Source organism: Monopterus albus, unplaced genomic scaffold (genome assembly GCF_001952655.1).
Source record: "Monopterus albus unplaced genomic scaffold, M_albus_1.0 scaffold20.1, whole genome shotgun sequence".
NCBI classification, from domain to species: Eukaryota; Metazoa; Chordata; class Actinopteri; order Synbranchiformes; family Synbranchidae; genus Monopterus; species Monopterus albus.
The window spans coordinates 1,741,361-1,768,157 of record NW_018127900.1 but is presented as its reverse complement, the minus strand read 5'-3'; the positions used below and the strand labels follow the sequence as shown (position 1 = coordinate 1,768,157).

At 40.3% G+C, this 26,797-nt stretch overlaps 2 protein-coding genes across 3 annotated transcripts in view; both read right to left on the bottom strand.

Moving 5' to 3' along the window:
* Nucleotides 1-5,998: 5,998 nt before the first annotated feature.
* Nucleotides 5,999-9,657, bottom strand: ptger4a (prostaglandin E receptor 4 (subtype EP4) a). Its single transcript, XM_020593661.1, has 2 exons — nt 8,533-9,657; nt 5,999-8,152 (listed from the first exon to the last, which is right to left on the bottom strand). Exons 1-2 carry the CDS (start codon nt 9,319-9,321, stop codon nt 7,610-7,612), a joined length of 1,332 nt encoding a protein of 443 aa, XP_020449317.1. The 5' UTR covers nt 9,322-9,657; the 3' UTR covers nt 5,999-7,609.
* Nucleotides 9,658-18,375: 8,718 nt separating this feature from the next.
* The window catches only part of mrps27 (mitochondrial ribosomal protein S27), a 10,707-nt gene continuing 2,285 nt past the window's right edge, over nt 18,376-26,797 (bottom strand). For both annotated transcript variants that reach the window (XM_020593981.1, XM_020593980.1), the window contains exons 3-11: nt 25,277-25,347; nt 25,123-25,181; nt 24,487-24,601; nt 23,915-23,993; nt 23,721-23,836; nt 23,389-23,491; nt 23,132-23,274; nt 20,744-20,902; nt 18,376-20,083 (exon numbers count right to left, since the gene is read on the bottom strand). In XM_020593981.1, the coding sequence (XP_020449637.1) occupies nt 19,835-20,083; nt 20,744-20,902; nt 23,132-23,274; nt 23,389-23,491; nt 23,721-23,836; nt 23,915-23,993; nt 24,487-24,601; nt 25,123-25,181; nt 25,277-25,347 (1,094 nt within the window). In that variant the 3' untranslated portion in view covers nt 18,376-19,834. The remainder of the gene's footprint in view (nt 20,084-20,743; nt 20,903-23,131; nt 23,275-23,388; nt 23,492-23,720; nt 23,837-23,914; nt 23,994-24,486; nt 24,602-25,122; nt 25,182-25,276; nt 25,348-26,797) is intronic.

Here is a 26,797-nt window from a genome sequence, read left to right as displayed (position 1 = left end):
CAGGAAGCGTTGCAGGTCCTTCACACAGGTAGGGGTAGGCCAATTGGTGACAGCAGAGATTTTGGATGGATCGGCGCGGAGTCTTCCCTGTTCAATGATGAACCCCAAGAATGCCACGGAGGGAGAGTGGAAGACGCACTTCTCAGCTTTAACATACAGGCGGTTTTCCAGGAGTCAAAGAAGGACCTGACGAACGTGCTGGATGTGCTCTGTGAGGGAAGAAGAGTAAACAAGAATGTCATCGAGATAAACAAAAACAAACCGACCAAGAAAATCACGGAGGATGTCATTGATCAACCCCTGGAAAACCGCCGGGGCATTGGTGAGGCCAAAAGGCATCACCAGATACTCAAAGTGCCCAAGTGGGGTCTTGAAGGCAGTCTTCCACTCATCGCCCTCAAGGATGTGCACGAGGTGGTAGGCACTCCTGAGGTCCAGCTTGGTGAAGACTGCCGCACCCTGGAGAGATTCAAAAGTAGAGGAAAGGAGAGGTAATGGATATTTGTTTTTGACAGTTATGGCATTTAAACCACGGTAATCGATACATGGACGGAGACCACCATCCTTCTTCCCCACAAAAAAGAACCCTGCACCCAGGGGTGAGGAAGAAGGACGGATCATGCCTGCACGTCGGGCTGTTTCAATGTACTCCTCCAGAGCCTGTCGTTCGGGTTTTGAGATGTGGAAGAGGCGACTGTTGGGCAAGGTGGCTCCCGGGTACAGGTCGATGGCACAGTCTTAGGGTCTATGAGGGGAGAGAGTCAGTGGCCAGATGTTTGTTGAAAACTTGTTGCAGGTCATGGTAGTCTGGAGGAATGGAGGACAGGTCCAACGGCTCAGGTGGTGTAATAGGTGAAGAGGAGGTGGGTTGTCCGGCGAGGAGACAGGTCGATGCACAGTCTGGGCTCCACTGGGTGATGGTGCCAGTGGTCCAGTCCACGGTGGGGTTGTGTTGGACCAACCAGGAGTGACCCAAAACCAGTGGCGTATCCGGGACAGAGAAGATGTTGAAACTGATGTCCAAACCTGACAGGTTGGGCTATTTCATAGTTTTAACACCAATAATTAAGACCAAGCATCTTGCTCTGAGTCAGTATCAGTAGCTATAATTTTGGTTTAGTCCTCATTTAGTTTCAAATTTCTTAAGCTTAACAGTTTAGACTGATGGGCCACGCTAAAATCACACTAAACAAACAATTCACAGGGAAACATGCAAACAGAGCAACATCATTCTACACTAGATATAAAGTTCTGGTGATTTTAATGAAGATCCACAAGACTTTGATTCATTAGAAATATATGTTTCAGAAATACAAACATCAGTGAGCAACGTACACTTAAACTTCAGTGGGAGTCTGAAACTTCTCCTCTGTCATACTGACTTTAGATCCTTTCATAGCTTTTAGATTATAAGAATAATTGTTTTCCCAAAGCGACAGATGTTTATTTTCTATCTGGTCCAGAAGGAAGACATTCTGCAAAGACTCTCAAAGCAAACATACTGGAGGGTCTGACAGTTCACACAGGATGCACAGAATAAAAAGAAGAGGAGACAGATCGTCACATCCGGATACGTGATGAACACGGTCACTGTCACGTCGCATGGTCAAGAGTCCTCAGAGTCCATGACCGTGGTCAAATAATGTAATGACAAGGGGATCACATTATGGTGAAACCAAAATGCTGATTTATTTGACAAGGGCAAGGTGATTTGTACTTTCTCACAGCTTGTGTGGTGGTTATGCAAAGCACAAAGAGGTCATCACAAGGTGACACACTGAGAAGTGAATGTGGCCCTCACTGAGAACCCAAGTTTCAAGTGTTATGTTGGCAAGAATCCACTTGATTATTACCCAGGATCACCAAAATTAACAGAGATACAGATACTTTTATTGCAAAAACCAACTAATGAACTATCATATACACTAAGTGTTTGAGATGTGTTGTGATCTAAGGGGTGAATGCACTTTGAAATGTTAAACTGATTTCTAGAGTAGCTTTAAGAAAGCCACCATGCAAGCCCCACTTTTCCTTATAGGGATATTGTTTAGAAAACATATCTAAATATGTGGGACTTCCTGGTAAAATACATGTAAAATAAAAATAAAAATGAAGGGGTAGTGATGGCAAAAGAGGCTTGCGCACTCCTTCAATCTGTGACCTCTTTGGTACTTTTGGTACTTGGCATTTAGAGGCAACATCTGATATAATGTATGTGTGCAAGTAAAAGCACTTATCCTCTGCCACTTGTAAAACACTTAATATTGATCCACACCACTGGCAATTAATGGCCTAGTTTGGGCAGTGGAACAGAGGACAGTGTCTCATTGGCTTTGGTGAAGGGAAAGGAACAAGTCGAAGAAGTCAAAGAAGGCAATGCTTCTTTAAACACACAGAAACATGCAAAATCACGCAAGCAATGCACATTTATCATGATTATTATCATGTATAAGAGCCAGTGTTTTGAAAATAAGTTGCTCATTACTGTTCCCACAGTGTTCCCACTAATTTCTTGCCCTTTTGAAGTTAAGTTTCATAAACCATTTCAGACTGACATAAAGTAACTGACATATGGCCCGTTCTTCTATGACCCCTCTGCTGAATCACATTTATCTGGTATCTTGTACCAGATGTTCCCATGCATGCTATTGGCTCAGAGGCACAGCTGCCCAGTATAAAAAATGACATACTGTGAGTGCACAACTAAAGTTGTGGCACAATCAGTGAATGAAACGCACAATATATACAGAAGCTCCAAAGCAAGAATAGGTTACCTTTACTTACAATCTTAGAGACGAAAACTACCCAAGACACGACACAGAGTTGTTGTTGTTATTATTATTATTATTATCAGTAGTAGTAGTATTAGCAGTAGCAGTAGTATGTTGTATCACTGTTGTGTTAATCAAACTAAACTATGGTATTGCTGTGGCTTGTTATATCTGCTCTAGTGCTTTCAAACTTATGTAACACTGTTTGTTACTGATAATTAAAATGATTATACTTTACATTTTTAAATGTCATATAAACATCATTTTATTTTAATGTCAAAGAATAAAATAACTATATTTTAGTTTGGTAAATACGCCACCAGTCATATAAAAAATAATACTAACACTGGGTAAACATATGATTCATAACCATATTTATTTTCCTGCCCATACAGGATGTGACTAATGAATTGGATTGATGAAAGAGCCACTGCTAATACTGGCACACAGAGCAACTGGGCGCAGAAATTGTGAGTGAGGAGCAGAGTTGGCAGTGAGAGCAGTGCAAGCTGGGAAATGGTGCTGGCTTCCAGCGTGTGTGAACATGTGACTTTCTGTACATGTGGTTATACCATTTACCAGCGTTCTGTGGTGAAATCAAACACTACCAACTTTTATTTTGTGTCTTTCTGTCTTATGTGGCGGTTGCTGTGACATCTTTAAATGATTGATAAAGTCATTGTATTTGTATAGTTTTGTTTTCTTGGCCTATTTGTGCTGCTGGCAAGACAAGTTACCTGCTTTTGTCTACATCTGGCTGAAATGAAGAGCCTTTTTTTTCAAAAATGACTCAGAAATCTGAGTACAAAATCTGCTGCAGTTATCACTTAACTGCATCTTGATACCCTTCTTTTATCTTTTTTACCAGTTGTATCCTTTACCTTTACCACAAATTTGCATGTTCATGTGTATAATTTCATTTTCAAACATAAGGGGGTGACATACGTTTAAGGTCACTGGTTAGATTTGAACCCAGAGTGTGGGAGGTGCACAGCAAGCGCCACTGATTTACAGTATCTGGACTCCCTGCAGCCCATTAAGTCAGTAACTTGTGTACTGGAAATTGTTCATTTTTCTTTTGTTGAGACAACTGACTCAGTGAACTCTAAACCTGCAGAAACAATCTATTGTGGACTGTGGAAAATACTTCAATAAAGGTGACTAATAAATACACCAACACACCCACGCAAATACACGTGCACATATCACGATGACCAGATGTTATAATGCTCTTACTGCTATTGAACACTTTCACCTGTCTACATTAGAAACACAATACTTCTCAGGTTCCCTTAAACTTAGAATTCAGAGCACCTTCAGAGGGCTTCTATTTTGTTAAAAATGTACAACTATTATACTTCCTGCATAAAAATAGAAGAAAAAAAAATAGAAATACACTGAAGGATGTAACAGTAGGTTTATTTAAAAATCCATTACTGATCTGATTGGCTTGTTGTCTAACAGGTCACCTCCTGTGGTTAAGATTTTCCTATTTGCAGCGGTATTATATAACCATCGGGATCAAAGTTACTGCAGTGGCTGCTAATTTTATGGGAACTTGCTGCTGTACATAATTCTGCTTTAAAGCCTTTGAAATAAGTTGCTCAACATATTTGTGTGGGACTTAACAGAGTCAGAAGGGTAACAAATTCCAGCCCTGGAGCTGTGCTGTCTCAGCTGGGCTGCACTGAGCTGTGATAGTGAATTTGTATTTAAATATGGTAACAAATGCTCGACTGTATAACAACATAATGTATAATCCTTTCATACATTTTTGTAAGATTTTCCCTTTTCAGTGACATTTTAGTCCCTAGTAATGAGAATCCTACTGTGATGATCCTAAGGAGTTATGACCTGTTATGAACACTATTTCAATTATTTCTTTTTGGCAAGGCCGATGGGTCACATACAACAATACCCATTAGCCCTGGGCAACACTGCTATGGAGAAGAAGCTTGCCAGAGGCGTAAATAAGAGCAGTAGAGAATTTGAAATGTTTCATCCTGAAACTTGTGATGAAACGTGGTGCGACAGCTGCTGAATTCAGTCAAGACTGACCCTGCATTAATGTGAACCGATAACAAACATGACTGGGTAACTGTGACCACTGTTGCTACATGTGTGGAGAAAGGTGGCCTAGTCTGATTAATCACATTTTCTTTTACATTACATGCACAGCTGGGTGCACGTGTGTCATTTACCTGGGGAAGAGATGGCATCAGGATGCACTATGGCAAGAAAGCAAGCCAGCGGAGGGAGTGTGATGCTCTGGGCAATGTTCTGCTGGGAAACCTTGGGTCCTGCCATTCGTGTGGATGTTATTTTGCCACGACTACCTACCTAAACATTGTCACAGACCAAATAAGTACACTCCAGACTTTTCATTTGCATATAATACACTGACACCTACAGAAAACCTAACACTGTTAGATTTTTTTTTTTAAAAGAAAAACTTATTTAACTGGGGGAGGCCTTGGAGGCCCTTTATCACTGAGCACAGAGGTGACAGAGTGCAAAGTGTCACTTAAAGACCCTGATGACAGAAGGCAGCTTCACAGGTTTCTAACAACATTAATGTCAAATTGTACACCAAATATCTTATTTCCAAAACTATTATTCTCATTTAGTGGTGCAACACAGCTTAAACATGTCTGAAATCAGCGAGGCCTCGTTGTAGCTCATTTGCACAGAAAGAGAATATACAGCACGTGTCCATGTGTTCAACAGACGTCTTCCATTTATACATTTAATTAGGTCCAGCAGATGTTGGTGAAGACAAACAGGATCAAATTAAATGAATGGTTTGTTGTAGGCATCACAGTGTCTCGCATATGATCCCATTTATCACAGTTTAACTCAATTAATGGGTTGTTTCCAGGGTCTGGAAAATAATCTTCCACTCTATCTAAATGTCATCTCAGCAACATGCTTGCCTAAGCCACTGCATTGCTTGTTTAAGCTTAATTGCAATGAAACGGAGCCTTAGACTGTGCTTATTGTTTCAGGAGAGAGGCTTTCTCAGCCAGCTCTACTTCCCAAGACCCTGATAAGACCCTGATAAGACTGTCTTTCTCTGTTTCTGTGTGTGTCTGCCATTGGTTATGTGACATATTACCAAGACTCAGAGAATTAAAAACAAAATCTTACCACAGGGTGAGGTGCTCATTTTATGAACTGGCACTTTACACTATGTTGATAACAATACAACATAGCAACATGTCAAAGTCCATGTTCATTATTAGCTGCTACTCGCTGTTGGTACACATCAGACAATAATTACAGAAAAGCAACGCAATAGCAGAGAAAAACAAACAACTATCCACAGATACGATTGTACATTACAATAAAAACAATAAAGTGCATACTTTCAATATCAACATCTGCCTTTAACCAGATATCATTACACCACAAAGGCTCCGCATTCACGCACAAACAAGCTTGTCTAAAATTAACAGCAATGAGAGAAACAAGAAAGGCAATAATTTAATCCACAATATTAAGCAATTATCTCCCGGTGCTTTAATAACCGAATAAAGGAGGCAGATTGTCTGCTTCAGAACTGCTGAAACTAAAGACGTAAAGCTCATTCGAGTGGACAAACAAACGGGAGTTCAGAAGTGCTGTCTGTTTATTATGTAGTGATACGACAGGAAAAGAAGGTGTGAACTGACTAACATTGTTCCACATAAAAAAGGGAATGTGTCACTGGAAAAAAATGTAGGTAAACTCAGAACAGGATCACAAAAAAAAATATGAATCAAGTCATTGCTTGACAAAATAACAGCACTTTTCCAACACGGAATATTTAAATTTAGAAGTTTGGGACTTCATATTTGTAAAACCTTTGCTGATACCAGCTTATTAAAAATAAATAAATGTTATTTGCAGCCCTAAATAAGAAGCTCTCCATTTATCTGAGTTTTGATTTTCTGGTTGTTGGTGCTAGAAGATATTATTTCAAGAACATGAATACTGATCAAACATAATTCATATGACTTAATAACTGTGCACTGTACTTCGTTTGGGTAACCCCTTTGGAGCTATATGGTTTATTAACAAAAACCTTCTTCTAGAGAAGAATAATGTTACTACAAGCAATGTTTTACACAACAATTATTATTTAGAACACCTTTTTGTCAGGGTGACAGCTGTATTGAAATATTTACACTCCACAATAAGAAAAACTGGTCGACTGATTCATACCACACCTTCTGTAGCTGAGGAAAAAGATGTTCAGCACCCCCAGTCACACATTTAAGCAGTTTGGTGTTAATAACTATGGTACATGATCCTTTACCCTCATTATAAAAAGGAAAACAAAGTTTGTTATAATTCGAGGTGATATATTTGTGTGTACTCCAGGGCTGAAATATGAAACGTGATGTTACCAGATAGCAATATTTAACTGTTCATCAGTTTTGTAACTACCATAATCTGTTCTTCCATAAAGCACTGTGCATTAGAATTTCACTCAGGCCTTACAGTGGGACCACACACGTCAGTGGTTACTCATAAGTATCACATTCACTTACCATAGGGACCACAAGCCTGTGACTCCGTTATTCTAAATTTCTGGCCTCATGTACTTTAAAGTAAATGTTGACACAGTGACTAAACAAAGCAGCTGAAATTAAAAAGGATGGATTTTCCACCACTGACACTTGACTCATTAAGATGTGGGTTATCTCTGTTAGAACATATGGGTGAAATAATGACGTGCTCACACATAAATAGTCATTGCTTGAGGTAGTTTGGTGCTGAAGCAGAGAACACAAGACGATAAAGCTCACAGCACTTCAAGTTTCTATTGTTTTTTTCTCTGCATTTTCATAGTTAAGTCAGATGCATTTTTCCTCCACTGTCTCAGCGCTCAAAGACACCTCAAGTGCTGGATCTTTTGGGCAGGCTGAAAGGACTCCGATAACATTTGTGCCTTCCCTACCTTGACCCTCAGCACTGCCCTGCTCAGATGAGTAAGAAGCTTGTGAGTTTCTGACCGATGAAGATCTTGAACCAGAGAGTTTGTCGACTTTATGACAGTTTCCAGCGTAGACCTCACCTCCCTCCGGCAGGTAGAGGAACCTCTGGAAGCTGGGGTTGACATTATGCAAAAAGGCCTGGTTAGAGATGACCGAGGTGAGATGATGAGCATCTATACAGTGCAAGTTGTTCTGTCTCTGCTGGCTCCTTGCTCCCATTTTACAAAACAAACACTTGATTTTCTCAATGAGCTTCAGGAGAACAGTCTTGCGGAGCAGGATGTAGATCCAGGGGTCAAGTATAGGGTTGAAAGCGGCGAAGCGTATTGCTCGTAGATCCTGGTTTTTGTCCAACCGTAATTCCACTGGTGGCTTATGAAGCTGGTTCAAAAATACCCGAGCCTGTGAGGGAAATGACAGTAGTGACTGAGAAAATGGATACATATTTTAAATTGTGTACATGTTTGGATGTATGTTTGTGAGGAAAAAAAAAAGAAAAGCACTAATCCAAACATGGGAGCAGGAGTAGTCAGGACTACAAGAGAAAGTAACTCAAATGGAAATATGTTTGAACTTGCGAAGCGAGACTAGTGACTAGTGAAGAAAAAATGTTAGTCAGTAAACCCCCTTTTAACAGGATCTAATCAGGGCGGAAAACCCCCTTTTAAGGTTTAAGGTTTACATGCAATTACATAACTCAATAGGTCTATATACCTACAAACTGTGCCTGTGCGTATAAAGGCCATGCGTAAACATGCGGAAACTGTAAAAAGACAACTTACTACAAGTGGGATGGAACAAATGAGCACCACTGCCGACGTGCCTATGAGCAAAATAACCATCTGAATCTCTGCACCGGCCAGACGCCCAAAACTGCGTCCTCTTCTCCGCGGGTCCACGCTGCGCCCTAGATCGGTTCCCAAGGACATTCTGCGCACGAAGCGCCGGTGCATCCGGATCAGAGCCACACACACCAGCACGTTACAAATAACAGTGACGAGAATAAGAAGAGAGCTGAAACCCGCATACATGTAGGTGTAGGCGGCATCGCTGGTCTTGTTGCTCCTCCACTCTAAAAAACACCAGGTTTGCGGGTATTGTTTCTTCACCTGTCCAAAGCCCATACTTGGCAGGGCGCAGAAAAGCGCATTGGAGATGTAGATTGCTAGGAGAGTTAAACCCGCCAGTTTTTGGTCCACATAGTCATTGTAGAAGTAAGCATGGTTTATAGCGATGTATCGCTCCACAGACATGGCACAGATTATGCTGAGGCCCGCCAGAGAGAAGAAAAGCAAGGTGAATCCAAAGTACTGGCACAGCGGGTCATCTCCCAGCCACGATCCTTTCATATAAATGGCGATGGTGACCGGACTGGCCAACAATGTGCCCAGTAGGTCCGTGACTGCCAGTCCACACACCAGCGTGTAAAACGTGGTTTCTTTCTGTTCTTTCAGAGATTTAGAAAGAACCGCAATGGCGATGATATTGCCAACCACCCCAGAAATGAACATAATCGAAGGAATGGTCGGAACCATGGTCCTCTCTGTCATCGATTGATTATTCATTGACATTATATACTCCAAAAGCAGTTCAAGAAACAACTTTTCCTAACGCCATAATTTCCGGCGAAGAGCAGGAAACTTATTTGTACCTGAAAGAAACTTGCGCAACATTGTCAAAATCCGGGATAAAAACAGCTAAAAGCCAACTTCTTAAAAACGTCCAGCCCCTCTCAGAGCATCCTCTGCCTGCGGTGGTTGCCGTGGGCGTCTTGCTATCAGATCCTGAGCTTGCTGGACAGAAGCAGGTTTCACTCAGCAGGACATGGAGGGAAAAAAAGCAGACTTCAATGAAATGAGGCTCTGCCGTCAGGTTTTCAGCAGGGTTCAGCCTCCCGTTTCACTTCACAGCCCTCATCAGCTTTGTTATTGCGGTACAGAAAAGGCTTGGATGTATTGTGTAACACCAGCACACAGAGATTAACCTAAACTCACAGAAAACAATGTGCAAGAATGCCATAGATTATTATTATAATATAAAAATAGGTTACAATACTTCAAATAAAAAAATAACTTCAGCAACCATGTTACCAAGCACTTCACAAACCTACTCACAATAACACAAGATGACTTAGGACATAACAATACAGAAATATGACAAACATGAGCTAAAATAAAAGACATTGTTATTGGCTGCAACAACCAAAAGAAATCACTTATTTAAAGGTTATACTAAATTGATTTCCTGACAATCATGTCATAATAGGATTGATTTGGGATCAACACGCTCTTTGTTTGTTCCATAGGTTAATTGTGGATAAAATGAGTTAAATGTCAAATAGCTTACCACAATCCAATTAGTTGTTCCTGGGTCTAATGTTGATTAGTACACCAAATTACAGGCAAATATTACAGATTCAAAAAGCTGTCAGGTACCCTGCTGACCAGAAGCCAAAAAACAGTCTCCCCAACCAATCTCTTTGCTTCCCCTTTGGATAAAGTATAAGCATGACTTTTTTCATTGTGTTTTTTAGAAAAACATCATGTTTCTGTGATGAACAATTTACCAGGCCATTCAAATTTAGTCCTCGTGCAGAGGTGACTACGGTACAACATAATTTGTATCCATGATTTCTGTCGGAGAGCAGATAACCATTATGTCCTGCTGGGTGACAGTGAGGACACCAGTGTCTCTGACATGATGACGGGTCTGCTGACTTAAACATAACACATGATTATTCACCATATGTGGCTGGATCTTTACAGAAAAGATCTATAATCAGAGAGTTCTCTGTCCAGATGTGTGGGCTTGATTTCTAAAAGAGAACAAAAAGAAAGAAGCTGAGTACTCACACATGTGTGTAATCCCAGTGTGAGGTTAACTTAAAACACTACAGGTGGATCACAGAAAGCCTTACTGGAAACATATTTTGTATAATTTATGATCATACTTGTGTAACCTCTCAAAATCTAACTCAAGACATTCTGATTTTTTGTTTAATGGACATAACAATAGATATTTTCACAATAAAGAGTGGAAAATGCTAAAATGCACTTATATCCCTAATCGAGATTTAAACACTTGGACTTTAATTCATCTCCTGAATACCTGAAGACTCTTGAATGAGCATAGATCTACATACACTCAGTCCACTACTTTAGCCAGTGCCCTGACCTGAGCCAAACTGCAACTGCTTTCACAGAGTATGTTCAGCTCTGAGGAGCTGAGACCTTGAGCCTAGCATCATCCTGCTACACTGACCCTGTCACGATTCGGTTCCGTTGCTTCCTGTCAGGCTTTTATTTTCACATTACTTCCTGTTTTGTTTCACCTCAGTTTTGGCCCTTTTATTTAATCATCATTAGTTTCACCTGCTCCTTACTTCTATTTAGAAGCATCCTCCCACCAGGAAGCTGCCAGATTGTTCTAGATCCTAGCTCTGACTCTCCAGCATTTATACCTTGCCTGATTCTCTGTTTCTGACCTTGGATTACTGTTTTTGACCACCGTGTTTTGCCTATGCCCTTCCAGTGTCTGATTGCCTGCAGTGTACCGACCTTCTGAGTTATTCCCCTTGACCTCTCGAGGTTGGCTCTCCTGGCTATACCTGTCTACCGGCGCTGACCCTGGACTGTCTTATCGACCTGATTGTGTATCCCGGACTGTGTATCGATTGTCTAGTTGCTACTAGTAAAAACCTTCAGCTAAATCAGTTCGTCTGGTTTTATAATTGAGTCCACCACAAACACCATTTGGCGTTCTTACACATCAAATCTGACACCCTTTGTTCTTGGAAAACACACTTGTTGCCAATTTCTGGGATTTATTTAAACGCATTACAGGGGAAACCTTTTGTGATTATTTTTTAAGCACACCGTTGATATGCAGACTGGTTACGACATGATCAGCCCTAACTTGCCAGCCCTTTGAAGAACAGCCCTTATGTAATGTGTTTATAGGTGTATCCTGACCTGTGCATGCATAGCCAGTAAAATCTGTGTTGTGTGTTTCTACACTTGTATGTCTGGGTTCAAGCTTTGGAAACTGTGCTGTAAGTACATTTGAAACACTGGGCCGGTCATGACTGTGCTTTTCCTGGATTTGTTTGTCAAAGTGAGATAACCTGCAGCATGGCTGCAGTTCTGACCACCAGCACAAGTGAAGGAATCACATTTCCTTTAAATGTGACTCCAGCTTATTTTGCAAATACACTATTACAGCCAACAGCTCTTTCTGTTTGTACAGTTGTTTTTATTCTTTGTGTTCTGAAGTAAGCAAAGAAAAAACTACTTCCCAAACACATTATTTGTTCTAGGGCTTTAATTCCTGTGCTAAACAATTACTACATTGTTTCATGGAAATGTTTCATACTCTATAAACTCCTATATCATTAAAGTATTGCCACTTGGTGGAAACCTGTGAATATTTTGTTGGTATGGCTTTGACTTTGCTTCTTAGAACTGGAGGGAGAAAACCTAGAAATGCTAAGTGTGTGGCGCACTGTATTTGTCACAATATTTAAGTGTAGGACTGAATGATTTTCATTGTAAGAATGTTTCTGCTTTGGCTTCATGCTTGGGCTGAGCCTGTGATTTATCACCTGAGATGATGTTTTGCCAAAGGCCTTTTTGTTAAAAAAAAAAAACAACCACTACCTGTTAAGTAAAACATGATCTCGGGTACAAGGACAAGTACAGACACATTTGGCAGCTTGTGGGATGGGTCAAAGAAAGCAGTCAGTCCAGGTGTTATTCTGCATAATGTGCAGTGCAGAGGCGCTCTGCTTACACACCCACACGTTTCACAACTGAAAAAAACGACTGTATAAGCACAACTCACAGCTTGTCAGTGAACTCAGTTTTAAACTTACATGCAGTGGTGGAAGAAAGACTCTGACCCATTACTTGAGTAAAGGTATAAAACGTCTAAAAAATACTGTTACAAGTCAAAGCTCTGCATTCAAAATGGTACAGAAGTAGCAGCATCAAAACACACTTAAAGTACTAAAAGTAAAAGTAGTCATCATACAGAATGGCACTTTTAAAATCAATGTGTATCTAACTGCTGAGCTGTAACTACTGAAACTGTGTACATCACATTTAACGTTGCAGCGAGTAACTAAAGTTATAAAACAAATATAGTGGAGTAAAAAGTACAATATTTGTCTCTAAAATGTAGTGATGTCAAAGTAAGCAGTGTCACAAAATGAAAATGCTCAAGTACAGATACAGAAAATTGTACTTAAGCACAGCACTTCAGTAAACGTACCTAATTACTGTCCACTGCTTATAAGATATTCACTGTGACTGTGTTTAACTGTCTCAACTAGAAACAGGGGGAACAAGCTCTGTCCAAACATAACCAAAACCAGCACCTCTAAAGTTTACTAATGTAAAATATGTTCTATCTTGTTTGCTTAATCATCGTATTCATCACTGGGATCCGCTTCCACACAACCAGTGGAGAAATCAAGAAGCCACTGGTGCGGTCTTTATGCTAAGCAAATGCACATCTGTTCATAAATTAAAAGAACAAGCACAGTCCCCAAAATGCCAAACTAGTTATCAACAAGTTTTCAAAGCCAAAAACCTTCAACTATCAAGGTGTTTTTCATTTCATAGTAAAATAAATGCAAACCTTAATGGAAGGTTGCTGTACATTTAAAAATCTGGGCATGTTTCAGAAAATGGTCAACAGTAAACTATATGAGGCAGAAGTGAACAGCCTGATGAGAGCATTTGTTCTCAGATCACTGTGTTGTCTACATTGTTATTTTAAGAATTAAACCCGTACTTTCAAGTAAAGCAGCTTACAACTGCTTTATGTCAAACCAACTATCATCAGAGGAGTCATCTCATTCCCAGCATCTTTGAGAATTCACCCAGGTGGACATGTTGTTGTCCTCGAGGACGCGTTGCAGCTTCTTTTCAAATATAAAGTTTAGAGGGAGTTTGGATGTGTTTACTCTGGGGTCTGGTGGATTTGTAGATAACATCCGTATGCAGTCTCACTCAGTATAAGAGGGCTGCAGCGCAGAAAATAAGACAAACTGTTTGATCTGGCTCTGAGTTTAACACGTGATCTCAGCATGGAAACAGACATAGTTGGGCTGCTTTTTCAGATCGGTCACAGCAGGCATCTGACCAAACCGTTCCATTAGTTTGTTTGGACTGTTGATGAATTCACCACATTTAATCATATCTAACTCATTGAAAATATAGATTCACAGCATATGAGCACTGTAATCTGAGCATAAAACGTACTGTACATCTAATGTCAACTATTGACAGCTGGAACATATCAAACCCAGAGAGCACGATTTGTGCTTCAGGCTGTAGGATTACAGCTCTTGCCACAATACAAAAGCTGGCACAACCTTATTTAAGTCAGCATGACAAAGGACACTCTTATGCAGTTTACTTCCTAACATTAATATTTACAGTTATTTTTCTGACCTTTTAGCAGGACAGTTTATCAGTAAAAACAGGTGCAACTCATTGCAACAGTCAAACATTTCCTTAGAAAAACTGCCAGTCTTACATCAGCACAAACCTGCAGATGTATGCATCATGGTGGTAAACATTAACAGGAAGAGAAACTCAAAGCTGCATTTGAGATCTTTACTGCTGATCATCATATGGCCCGACGACCCTAGCTGCCCACTGGAGCACAATGGAAAAAGAGCACGTAGGATGATATATTCATGATGATGCATAAGCTCAGCCAACATTGCATCTTAATTAATAAGTTCATTTATATTCCAACTACAGTCTGTGAATTTGGCTATTTATGAACTCTTACTGTGTCAGCTCACTGCAGTGCAAGAAACTGAATGGGACCCTACAGGTCCAGCTAGATTACTGAGGTCAAGATGGCAGAAGTTATTATTATTTTTATTATTATTATTATTATTATTACTTGCAGTCTCAGTAACAACAGTTTAAAGCAATTCTGCCACCACCAGTTGTTTCAGCTGAGTAGTCACTACTGATAAAGTTTAACTGTCATTTGAAGCTAATGTGTTGCTTAAAGTGAAGCTTGAGATTTTCTTCCCTTCCGCATTTTATCAGTTCATTGTGAAAAGCAGCTTTTGTGTGAAAATGGAGGACGTCATCATGTTTTTGTCAATCTAAGAGCAACATGTTAACAGCAACATACAAGCCTATATGCAAACAGTGTCGATCTTTGTTTTTCCCAGTCATGTAACTAATTTGACAGCTAGTCTATACTTTTGTTTATCCAGGTTGTTTGCGGCTGACCCAATTCAAATTTTAAATTGATCAAAAGCAGTTTTTGCAGTTTTACAAATTTCTTCCAGTGCAAAAACATCACAATCCAACTCCTGTCTGCAGCATTCACTGGAAGTGTGTTTGGCTCAGTGCACAGCTGTGCACCTAATCAGGGCGGAAAACTTATTTTTCAAATCCTCCTTTTAAATTTTAGTCCCAAATTGTTTCTTCATTCCTGATCCCACATGTAGTTTCTTTCATTTAGTAGTTCAATAGTTTTCTTGTACTTTTGCCAGATGTTTCATCTATTTGTAGTCTTATAAAGTTTGTTTTAAATCTAATTTTGATCTTAATTTATGCATAAATTATAAAGTATATTTTTTTTTACTGTGAAAGTACATTTGTTTATGATTAAAAATAAACACACAAATTAAAAGAACCTGATAAAGATGATTTTTGGATCATGATTCATATGATGATCATGGGAGATGATGTACAGAACCAAGAGAAGGAACAAGCAACAGAGATCTTACAAGAATTTCCTTTTGATGATATAAACAATCAGAAGCAACCTGAGCAATTGTTCTCATCTGATCTACTTTTATCTGGTTGCTCCACCTTTACCAGTGAAACCCTTTCCATCAGCAGTTCCCACAAGATCCTGTTATTCAGTGGGAGGGAAAACGAGGCATGATTATGAGGGTGAGAGTATTCTCTGGAACACTTATAAAGGAGTCATTTACAGTAGAGTTTAGTTTCCACAGTAAATTGTGAGCTCCATAAAGTGTAACTGTATTCGTTTGTGATGTAGCAATGTAAGTAGTCACCACCTGGTGACTCGTTCTACTTTGGTTTCATAGTCTGGACTGGAGCCACGAGGGAGGTCAGTGACATAGCTGTGATATGTCTTGTCAGACTGTTACAACATCCCTAAATGCTCAGACATGTTTTGTTCACATCACCTCAGTGTTGGGTCAGTGCTCTTTCACAAAGCCTTTTGGATACAGTGCTGCAGCAGTGAGCACTCAGGAGTTTGAAAGAGATGCTGAAAATACTTATCAGTATCAACACATCTAATATCCTAATAAATAGCAGATGTCAGAGCATTGTTTTCAGTGGGCTAGAGAGGAGGAGGAGGACTGAAAACCCAGCTGCAGATTTCACATTAACAGCAGGTGTCATAACATCCAGTAACTCTGCAGTGACAGCAAGTTTGCCAATTTGATCAACTGTTGAGCAGTTAGTCGTGACCACTGTTCATCTTTATTAAGGGGCTTCAAAGTGTCAAATGTTTGAAGAATGTCTGACACCCTGACCCACACTTTTCCAACATTAGTACTGGGGGCTGCGTCCAACAATTTTGAGCTTCTCTCTCATACTCTTTTTGAAACAACTTTCACTTTTCATGTACACAACAACCATAATGAATTTCTTTGATGTCTGCATGTTTGCACCTTTCATAATGTCTTGTTCTTCTCTATGGCAGCGGTCTTTTCACCCTGATACAGGTAATGGTTTGAAAAGGTTATATACATTAGCTAATAATGAAAAAAATGACAGAAAACAAATTAATTTAAATTCTAATTACCACTGCACATCTGCCCAATTCATGGCTTCATAGGTGAGGTATACACCAGCGTCAAGACACACAAAAACCAAGACAAACATTCAAATTAGATTGTTTTCATCTCTGTAAAATGTTAAATATGAAGTAGATGGCCTTGCTGCATATTAAACATACAGTGCCTTGCGAAAGTATTCGGCCCCCTTGAACTTTGCGACCTTTTGCCACATTTCAGGCTTCAAACATAAAGATATAAAACTGTAATTTTTTGTGAAGAATCAACAACAAGTGGGACACAATCATGAAGTGGAACGAAATTTATTGGATATTTCAAACGTTTTTAACAAATAAAAAACTGAAAAACTGGGCGTGCAAAATTATTCAGCCCCCTTAAGTTAATACTTTGTAGCGCCACCTTTTGCTGCGATTACAGCTGTAAGTCGCTTGGGGTATGTCTCTATCAGTTTTGCACATCAAGAGACTGAAATTTTTGCCCATTCCTCCTGCAAAACAGCTCGAGCTCAGTGAGATTGGATGGAGAGCGTTTGTGAACAGCAGTTTTCAGTTCGTTCCACAGATTCTCGATTGGATTCAGGTCTGGACTTTGACTTGGCCATTCTAACACCTGGATATGTTTATTTGTGAACCATTCCATTGTAGATTTTGCTTTATGTTTTGGATCATTGTCTTGTTGGAAGACAAATCTCCGTCCCAGTCTCAGGTCTTTTGCAGACTCCATCAGGTTTCCATCCAGAATGGTCCTGTATTTGGCTCCATCCATCTTCCCATCAATTTTAACCATCTTCCCTGTCCCTGCTGAAGAAAGCAGGCCCAAACCATGATGCTGCCACCACCATGTTTGACAGTGGGGATGGTGTGTTCAGGGTGATGAGCTGTGTTGCTTTTACGCCAAACATAACATTTTGCATTGTTGCCAAAAAGTTCGATTTTGGTTTCATCTGACCAGAGCACCTTCTTCCACATGTTTGGTGCGTCTCCCAGGTGGCTTGTGGCAAACTTTAAACGACACTTTTTATGGATATCTTTAAGAAATGGCTTTCTTCTTGCCACTCTTCCATAAAGGCCAGATTTGTGCAGTATACGACTGATTGTTGTCCTATGGACAGAGTCTCCCACCTCAGCTGTAGATCTCTGCAGTTCATCCAGAGTGATCATGGGCCTCTTGGCTGCATCTCTGATCAGTCTTCTCCTTGTATGAGCTGAAAGTTTAGAGGGACGGCCAGGTCTTGGTAGATTTGCAGTGGTCTGATACTCCTTCCATTTCAATATTATCGCTTGCACAGTGCTCCTTGGGATGTTTAAAGCTTGGGAAATCTTTTTGTATCCAAATCCGGCTTTAAACTTCTCCACAACAGTATCTCGGACCTGCCTGGTGTGTTCCTTGTTCTTCATGATGCTCTCTGCGCTTTAAACAGACCTCTGAGACTATCACAGTGCAGGTGCATTTATACGGAGACTTGATTACACACAGGTGGATTCTATTTATCATCATTAGTCATTTAGGTCAACATTGGATCATTCAGAGATCCTCACTGAACTTCTGGAGAGAGTTTGCTGCACTGAAAGTAAAGGGGCTGAATAATTTTGCACGCCCGGGGCTGAATAATTTTGCACGGCCAATTTTTCAGTTTTTTATTTGTTAAAAACGTTTGAAATATCCAATAAATTTCGTTCCACTTCATGATTGTGTCCCACTTGTTGTTGATTCTTCACAAAAAATTACAGTTTTATATCTTTATGTTTGAAGCCTGAAATGTGGCAAAAGGTCGCAAAGTTCAAGGGGGCCGAATACTTTCGCAAGGCACTGTATTTCTGTGGGCAGGCAGCATCTTACCCTCTAATCCGATTTACAGAGGATACAGACACTGTGGTCTCCTATCTCATTAGAGACTCACTTGCAGACCAAAAATAGGAACCGCATCCTGTTGAGCTGAGGAAAAAACATAACAGTTTGTATTTACACCACAAAATCGCAAGAAGATAAAACTCGCAACTAGTGGTTAAAAACCAACTAAGAGGAAAATTTGTGAATTTAGAAGAACACACTGTTCAGAGTAGAAAATTAGATAAGGGTGTGATGGTTTTGTTATAAATTCTCCTAGCAACTTAAGTGTTAAAGCTTCCTTATAGAGACAACAGGTCTGTACAGTACCACATGGTCGGTAGCCAAGCTCAGCACTGATCACATCAAACCCATCCCATTTTCTCTTTCAGCTTCTTTACTATTTAAATATCTCAAATGGCTCATGACACCCTGCAACCACTTTACTCCTCCCCTCCATAAACATACACACCGGTCTTTTAAAAACACTCAAAAGGCTCTGGGCATCAGATAACCAGTGATGTGAATGTCAAACTTCCTGACCTCCCCGCCCCATGACATCTCACTTGATGCACTTCTTCAGCAGTGTTTCCACACACCTGTTTGACAACCAAAAACTTTCTCTGACAACAGCAAGAAATGTAAACACTCAGTCTGCTGCTGTTACACAGTTAAAGCTTTATCACTAGGAGATAAGAATAACACATTATATTACCCGAGCTCATTCAGTTTGCGGAGTGAAGCTGGTACAAGATACAAGATTTCACTGGCAGAAGGTTGAGAAGAGCTGCTCTCGGTCACTAAGGAGCCTCGTGTCAGTGGCACCTGTTTTAGCAGCTTGTGCTGCTCATTCATCCTGGACTACATAACAGATTGTTTCCCAAAGATCATGCTCTGAATACTGAACAGCTGCAACATAATGTGGAATAAATACATTCTGTGCTGTACCACAATGGCATTTTCCACTCCAGAGACCTTTCAGTAGTCTGAAAACAACCTAGAGTTTACTCTATTTGCCAGGTTACATGTGCCATTTTTACTAATAAGAGCTTTTCCTGTATTAGCTGATAGAGCGATCTCAGGGTGATATTTTAACAACAAACGACAGTGTCTACTTTTGCAGCTATCAGCATTTATACTGCAAGATTTATGGGGTTTTTTTTCCATTAATGATATCATCCCATGGTTCACTGCAGAAAAACACTAAATATGAGACAGTATTTCTTCTAGAATTGAAAATTTGCAGTTTTATTTTGACCGAATATTTGAATGTGCCCCAATTAAGCTAGAATAAAGAACGTATAAAAGAACATAATTATGTACAAAAGCAAAATGACTTGTGACACCAGCAGAAAACTAGTGACAACTTGAAGATCTAAAAATACACAATTCTAACTTGTACTCAGTGGACAGTTCAATGATCTCTATCACCTCCATCCTTAACATCTTTATACCTGCTGAGCTACTGCCTTGGCAGCCAATCGCTCCTGTTTCTCCTGCTCAGCTTTTTCCCTCATCTCTTTCTCCCTCTGAATCAACTGTTTCCTTTCAGCCTCCCACGCCTGCACCCGACTCTCGTACTGCTCCAGGTCCAATTTCTCTGCAGCAGCCAGGTTCTGCTGGGCCAGAGTGGTCACTAACGCCTGGAACGAGGCAGACTCCACTTTGCCCTGAGACTCCAGGAGGCTGCTTAATTCCTGGAGAGGCAGGGAAACATAAAAAGACCGAAGGTGACAAATAGTGACTTCAACACTTCATTTAAATGACTTGGGTGAAAATGTCCAAACCTGTGAAGTCCATTCAGTGCATTTCAAACTGCTCAAGCTTCCCTGAAATCATTTAAATCCCAAAAGAGATCAATGATCTGGAGTCACAGTCTATAAAAATGCTGGCTTTGGATATCTGAGACTCTGCATTTCATATTAGAAACCTGTTCTCACCTGTTCACATAAAAGCCCTTAAATGATAGTTACTGCTTATAGGTGCTGACCATAAATGTTGTCTTGAAAAGTTCAGATGTTAAAAGGTCCAGTCAAGCCTGAATGTCATGTGACTTATTAAAAAAAGGAAACCACCTTTTAGACCTGTGTAAGCTGTGCACGGCAGACACTGAATGTCAAATCAACACCACAATGAAATTAAAGAAACTTTAGTTCTTTGTTCAGTTTTGTCATGTGTATGAAACAAACCTGAAAGAAAATAAAACATGCTGTTTGCTTGATTTACCATGGAAAATTCAGAGTTACGTGACAGCAAACACTGTTGATCACATGACCTGCCCTGGCACAAAAAACTGATTAAAGTTCGGTTGCTGCAACAAACCAAAACACACCTACAGTTAAGTACAAAACACCCACCTTGAATCTGTTTATGTACTGAGGTAGCTTAGCCTGCTCGGCCTGATCGTCTTCATCTACAGTGTCTTTCTTGTCCTCTTCACCTCCTGATTCCTCTCCGGAAGAGTCAGAGTCTGAGGTGGAAGACAGTTTCTGGAGCAAGTCATTCATGAACTCCAGCTGGAAATAATGAAAAGTATACAGAAACATTATACAATTTTTATTTATATTTTTTGCAAAAGAAATTTAAAGTGCAGTTCAGTGAGTTCTTAATCTTCAGTTAGTGTATATTAAATTACTTGATTTTAATGTTTTCAACTTTTGAGAAGATACACTTCCTTATTAGAGGGACTATTAGAGGGACTACAGAACAGACAAGTAATGATGGCAGAGGCCAGACACCTTACTCGGCAACTCTTAAATCTTAGGAAGCGGTAAGATTATGTGACCTGAGGTAGACATCAACAGCACCGTCATTTGAGATGCAACATAACTTGTAGTGTTATCTTCTGTCTACATTATTGCTGTGACGCCGTCTGAAACAGGCTGTTTGGCTCCTGTTGCAGTGATTCTCAGACATCCTCAGGGATCCAGGCTCTTCAAAAATCTCATTAGACATAGACAAGACTGAACTACTGAACCAGACAGCGCAGGGTGGATTAGAGGTGCTACACCCAACTGTGTGTGCATGCATCTATGTAAAAACAACCAAAATATGACAGCGTGTGCTCCATCTCATCAAATGACTCCACTGCCCTCTCTGCAGAGCATTTACCACCACAGGATGCGTAGAAAAGATGCCTCTATCCTCAAGGACCCCACTCACCCCCAGCATGGACTGTTCATACCTCTACCCTCCAGTTGGAGGCTCTGAAGTGTGAAATGCAAGAATTCTAGACTGAAAAACTCTTTCCGACTGCCATCAGACACCTAAACTGCTGACTCAGGATCTACCTCATGTAATTCCATCTGTACTGTTTCCATACTCAGTTTGCACACTCACTGCTGAATATTTGCACATCACGGCTCCCACATAACATATATTCTCTCTGCATTACATTGTGTTCTTGTTGTTGCTTTAAAGTGCCTTCGGTTTGTTCTACTACCTATTTAGATATGTTATTGCTCATATACTTTATATTTCACTTGTACTGTGTGGACGGCATATGACAAATAAACACTTTGACCTTGAAATTAAGTCCATGTCTACACCCCACCTGGACAGTAACAATCTGTCACAACTGTGTGTGTGTGTGTTGCAGAACCATGCTCACTGTTTGAGCCTATGCAGTATTTTCATCTTAATCACAAAAGTCTGTCTGTAAGAAAACTTAATTCAAGTTAAATTTACAACAGTAACATTTTGGGAAGTATGTCCGACTAGCGTCAAACCCTGTCAGCGAAGAAGATCGATAACAAACGTGCAAATGAGTGCAGGAAGGAGTGATGCTGGCTGGTATGGCTAACCAGAAATGAGCCAGCAACAGGAAGCTGCATACGGCTCTTTTTATAGGATAGCTTTGGTGTACCATGTCAGAGTTAGAGGCCCTAGGCTGGAGGCCCCCCCATGATGCTCTGAGCTCCTCTCCATTTTATTTTTATATGCCACCATTATATGTCACTAACTTTGTGTCTCCTCTCTCCCGTGGTTTGTCCTCTCTCCCCCGCTGTACCTTTCTGCAGGTATCCTTGGCTCTGGAGCTGTACATATCTGATGAGCAGTCAACCAGCCACATTAACCTGCCCAGTGTTTGACTGTTGTCTCTTGATGCTTTTCTTTTCTTTCTCCTCCAGCCACTCGCCCCAACCAGTCGAGGCAGAAGGCTGCCCACCAAGAGCCTGGATCTGTCTGAGGTTTCTTCCGTTAAGGGGAGTGTTTCCTCCCCTCTCTCGCCAAGTGCTTGCTCAAGGAGGATTTGTTGGGTTTTCCTCTACAATACTGTAATGTCTAGACCTGATGATGTAACATAGCCCAAGATAATTGTTGTTGAGAATTTGTGCTATACAACTAAAACTTGAATTGATAGTTAAAAACAAACAAACAAAAACAGTATTTATTTGGGGATCAATATCTGACCTGCTTAATGGGCTCAGTATTGGCCCTGTTATCACTGATCCCAGCTGACACTAGGGTACAGCCTGGACAGATCTGGGTCAGTACACCCTTGATATGATAGCAAGCAAATCACACATCAGTGTCACCTGGGTTTTGTTAATGATTGGGACTGTGCCCGCACCTAGCACCCCACCATGAGGACCAAAGCCACTCAAGTTCTGCTCCACACATAAAAAGACTTGTACATGATAAACAGCTTTATAATAAAAAAGCATGTCAACACCCATGACTCTGCTGGAAAGTTTGATGATGCTTTTGCAATAATACTCCTCTGATTTTTTTTATCTCCTTACTGTGTCTTTGGATAATTTGACATCACAAGAAGCAGCAGCCACACTCTCCATGACGCCCAGCGCCCGGCCCAGATATCCACGTGCCCAGGAGAGCGGCATCCCTTTGAACACAGCACATATGCCATTTAAAATCTCCACCCTGCCTACACGGGGAAAGAGGAGGAGAATAAATGAGATTAGCAGCATAATTATAGAGTGCTGGATGAATCAATCAGTTAAAAAAAAAAAAAGCTGAAGAGAGAAGCTGCAGTACACACCTAGTAGAGCACTGCCAAGTAGCTGAGCACTGAGGCCAACAGTGTTGTCATGCTTCAATCCACAGATAAGTAGCGATGCCCCCATTGCCCGCTCCTCTGACACCTGAGCCCAGTCAGGAACACTCATGTTTGGTTTGGAAGCATACATGTTAATCCTGTGACATTTACTTTTCCCAGAATGAATTTAGAGGCCCTCTGAATGAAACCCCATCATAAAGAAAGCGATGACGTCAGTGTAGAGCCTAAAGCGGTGTACTGTATTTCTAAGCATAAGAATAATCTGGGAACATTTGTTTTCGTAACACCTCCCATGTTGCTATTGCTTCACTCACAGTGAGCTGTGGTCTGGTTGCTAGGTAACTGCCCAAAGCGTACAGAGACAGGATCTGTGTGGAGGGGAGGTCGAAGGCTTCCTGAAGCATCACCTCTTCAACCACAGAGAATGCACCTGTAAATTACAACAACAGAGTTACAATTCTCAACTATACAATATCTTAGCACTAAACAAAAAGTAAATACACTTTACTTTTAAAGTCTCCATCCTTAATGTAAGAATCTATGAGCAGGTTGAAGGTGAAGTCATCTGGGAATATTCCATACTGGACCTGCGCACGCACACACAGATTTTTGCATATTTGCATCACAAATGTAACATAAATGTTTTACATGACTTATCCGTGAACACTGACTGTTTACCCTGTGTGATTTGGTAAACACTGTGTATATCACATACACACACACACAATAAAAACAACTTCTGATCCCTCATGCATCCCTGACATTAAGACCTCTAACCTCTCAGTAACATGACAGCATGCACCAGATGTCACAACCTGTACACATGCTGGTCTGAAAATGTCAGATTAGTTTGAAAACAAGTCTGGGTGGTGAAGATTAGAGATGTAATCACTCAAAGTGTCAGATAACTGTCGCTGTCAGCCCACATCTGACTTCTTCTTTCATTATGGAAATAAGCCTCACCTACAAATAAGCTTCCAGTGTATATCGGGCCTACTTGTAATTATTGAATAAAGAAGGAATATAATGTCAGGGATACCTTGTTTTTAAGTGATCATCTGGGAATATTCCATACTGGACCTTGTTTTTAAGTGTGTACAGAGCCTTCTCTCTGGCCCCATATTTAAGGCACTGTCTGATCCAACTGTGAATGGTCCAGTCTCGTAAATACCAGCAGTTTGGACTGTGACGAAACCTGAACAGAAAGAAAAACCCACACACATCAGAGTTTCCTTTTAAATCCATCACAGCTCTGCATTATTAATGTGCAAGATGAAATGATGAGAACAAATGTAATGGCTTAATTCTGAACAAATCTGCCCTAATAGTTGAAATACAAGAGCCCAAACACATCAAAAACTGTTTAACGTGTTAGCATCTGAAATGACTTGCTACAAGCTTGGAAAGGTAATTATTTAATTCTTACTCAATTATGAATAATGAAATGTGCCCTGAACAAGGGTATGCCTGGGAAAGATACAAAATCATGTAATCACAAGAGTGGGTGCAGATTCCAAGGGAGGGAGTAAACAGGAAAGGTCTGGAGCTACCCTGAACAAATAAAAGCATGTGACTGAATATAAACCTAAACAGACAAACCAAACAGACAGTTCATTCCAAGAAAAGCAGACAAGCTGGTACCACGCAAAACCCAATGAGCAATGAGCATGTTTGACACAGAGGTTAAGCACAAAGAGTAAAAATGAGTCCTCTTACTTGTAAAGATAGTACTCTGCTTGATCAACTTCCTCCCTAGATGAAATGTTGTCAATAAACTGAAACACAAATAGAAAATTGAAAACTTCGTCCCCAAACATATTCACTGCTTTGACACTGAAACATTTATCACAAACAAATGGACAAAGCTTACCCGTGACACAGTCAGAGAACTAACTGGAAGGTTCCTGTTATATGTGTTATCCATAGTGTTGGCCAGTACCACTGATGAAAAAAAAGATTTGACATGACCATTATACAGTTTATCATATATCATGATCATATATCATATCATGATCATATATCATATCATATCAATTAACAAAACTACAGAATGTCTTTTATAACAACATCTTTAACTTAAGCCATCATACTATACACGTGTATGCACACCCGCAGACTGCTACTGTAAACAAACTGAATACAGTTTAGTATCTATTAAGATTCATAATTAAATCTGTAAATTGTATATTTAATTAAAAAACCTGAAAATGTGTAAATTTAACTTAATAAAATCTGTAAATTTAATTTTCTGTAAGTAGTGCCTTAACTTTGTTACTGAAAGCCAGATGGAATTTCATTGTACATGACAGTAGAAATTATTCATTGATTTATTCAGTCATTATAGGCTTTTAGGACTAATTATACCCACATTGTTGAACAGCACAGCATGAGGCTTTGTGTTATACTGCCACCCAGTGCTAAGCACATGCACACAACTGCTGAAGCTATTTGTGCAAAAAAGGACATCTTCATTTTTACATAACAATACCAAAATAATAATAATTACATTAAAAATAATAACCTGCAATCAATACATCTGGATGTGGATAAGTGTCAGCCACACTTCACATTTCATCCCAACTTACCTGGTGCTTATAATAGGACTAGGAATCTGAACATGTTGGCATTGCTTCAGTGCTACACAGACAACACTTTATCATACTGCATCTTACTTTGAGGAATATTAAAGCCCTTTTCTATCTAACAAAACAGTCTTTTGTGTAAAGACAAAATTAAAAATACATTATTAAGCTGCACTTTATCAAAATTTTACTGTCAAATATGGCATAAATGTCAAAATTATGGTCTAAATCATCCTCAAATTTTCATTTCTGCTAGTACCCTAAATGTACATAAGTTTGGTCATTCCAAATGTAGGGGCTACATATTCTATAATTCATATTCTAAAACTAAAAACATCTTGCCTGAATTTAGAATACAGGAAATCAAACAAAATCAACAGGAAGATGGTTGGGTGGATGGATTTAAGCAATGATAAATGATAAGTGTGTTTATGTTTATTTATAATACTGACAAAGCCGCCACTCGGAAATATCGAGTCCGAGTGGACCATATTCTCCACCTCCATTGTCGATGCGGCCGTTCGGAGCTGTGGCCGTAAGGTCTCCGGTGCCTGTCGTGGTGGCAATCCCCGAACCCGGTGGTGGACACCGGAAGTAAGGGATGCCGTCAAGGTGAAGAAGGAGTCCTTTCGAGCCTGGTTGGCTCGTGGGACTCCTGAGACAGCTGACAGATACCGGCAGGCCAAGCGGGCTGCAGCCCAGGCGGTTGCGGAGGCAAAAACTCGGGTCTGGGAAGAGTTCGGTAAGGCCATGGAGAAGGACTATCGGTCGGCCTCGAAGAGATTCTGGCAAACCGTCCGGCGCCTCAG

Excerpts from the sequence above, each read along its gene's own strand:
- ptger4a (XM_020593661.1), bottom strand. The coding sequence starts at position 9,321 with ATGTCAATGAATAATCAATCGATGACAGAGAGGACCATGGTTCCGACC. Across the intron at positions 8,153-8,532 it reads TTTGTTCCATCCCACTTGTA|GCTCGGGTATTTTTGAACCA; the intron begins GTAAGTTGTCTT and ends TTTCCCTCACAG.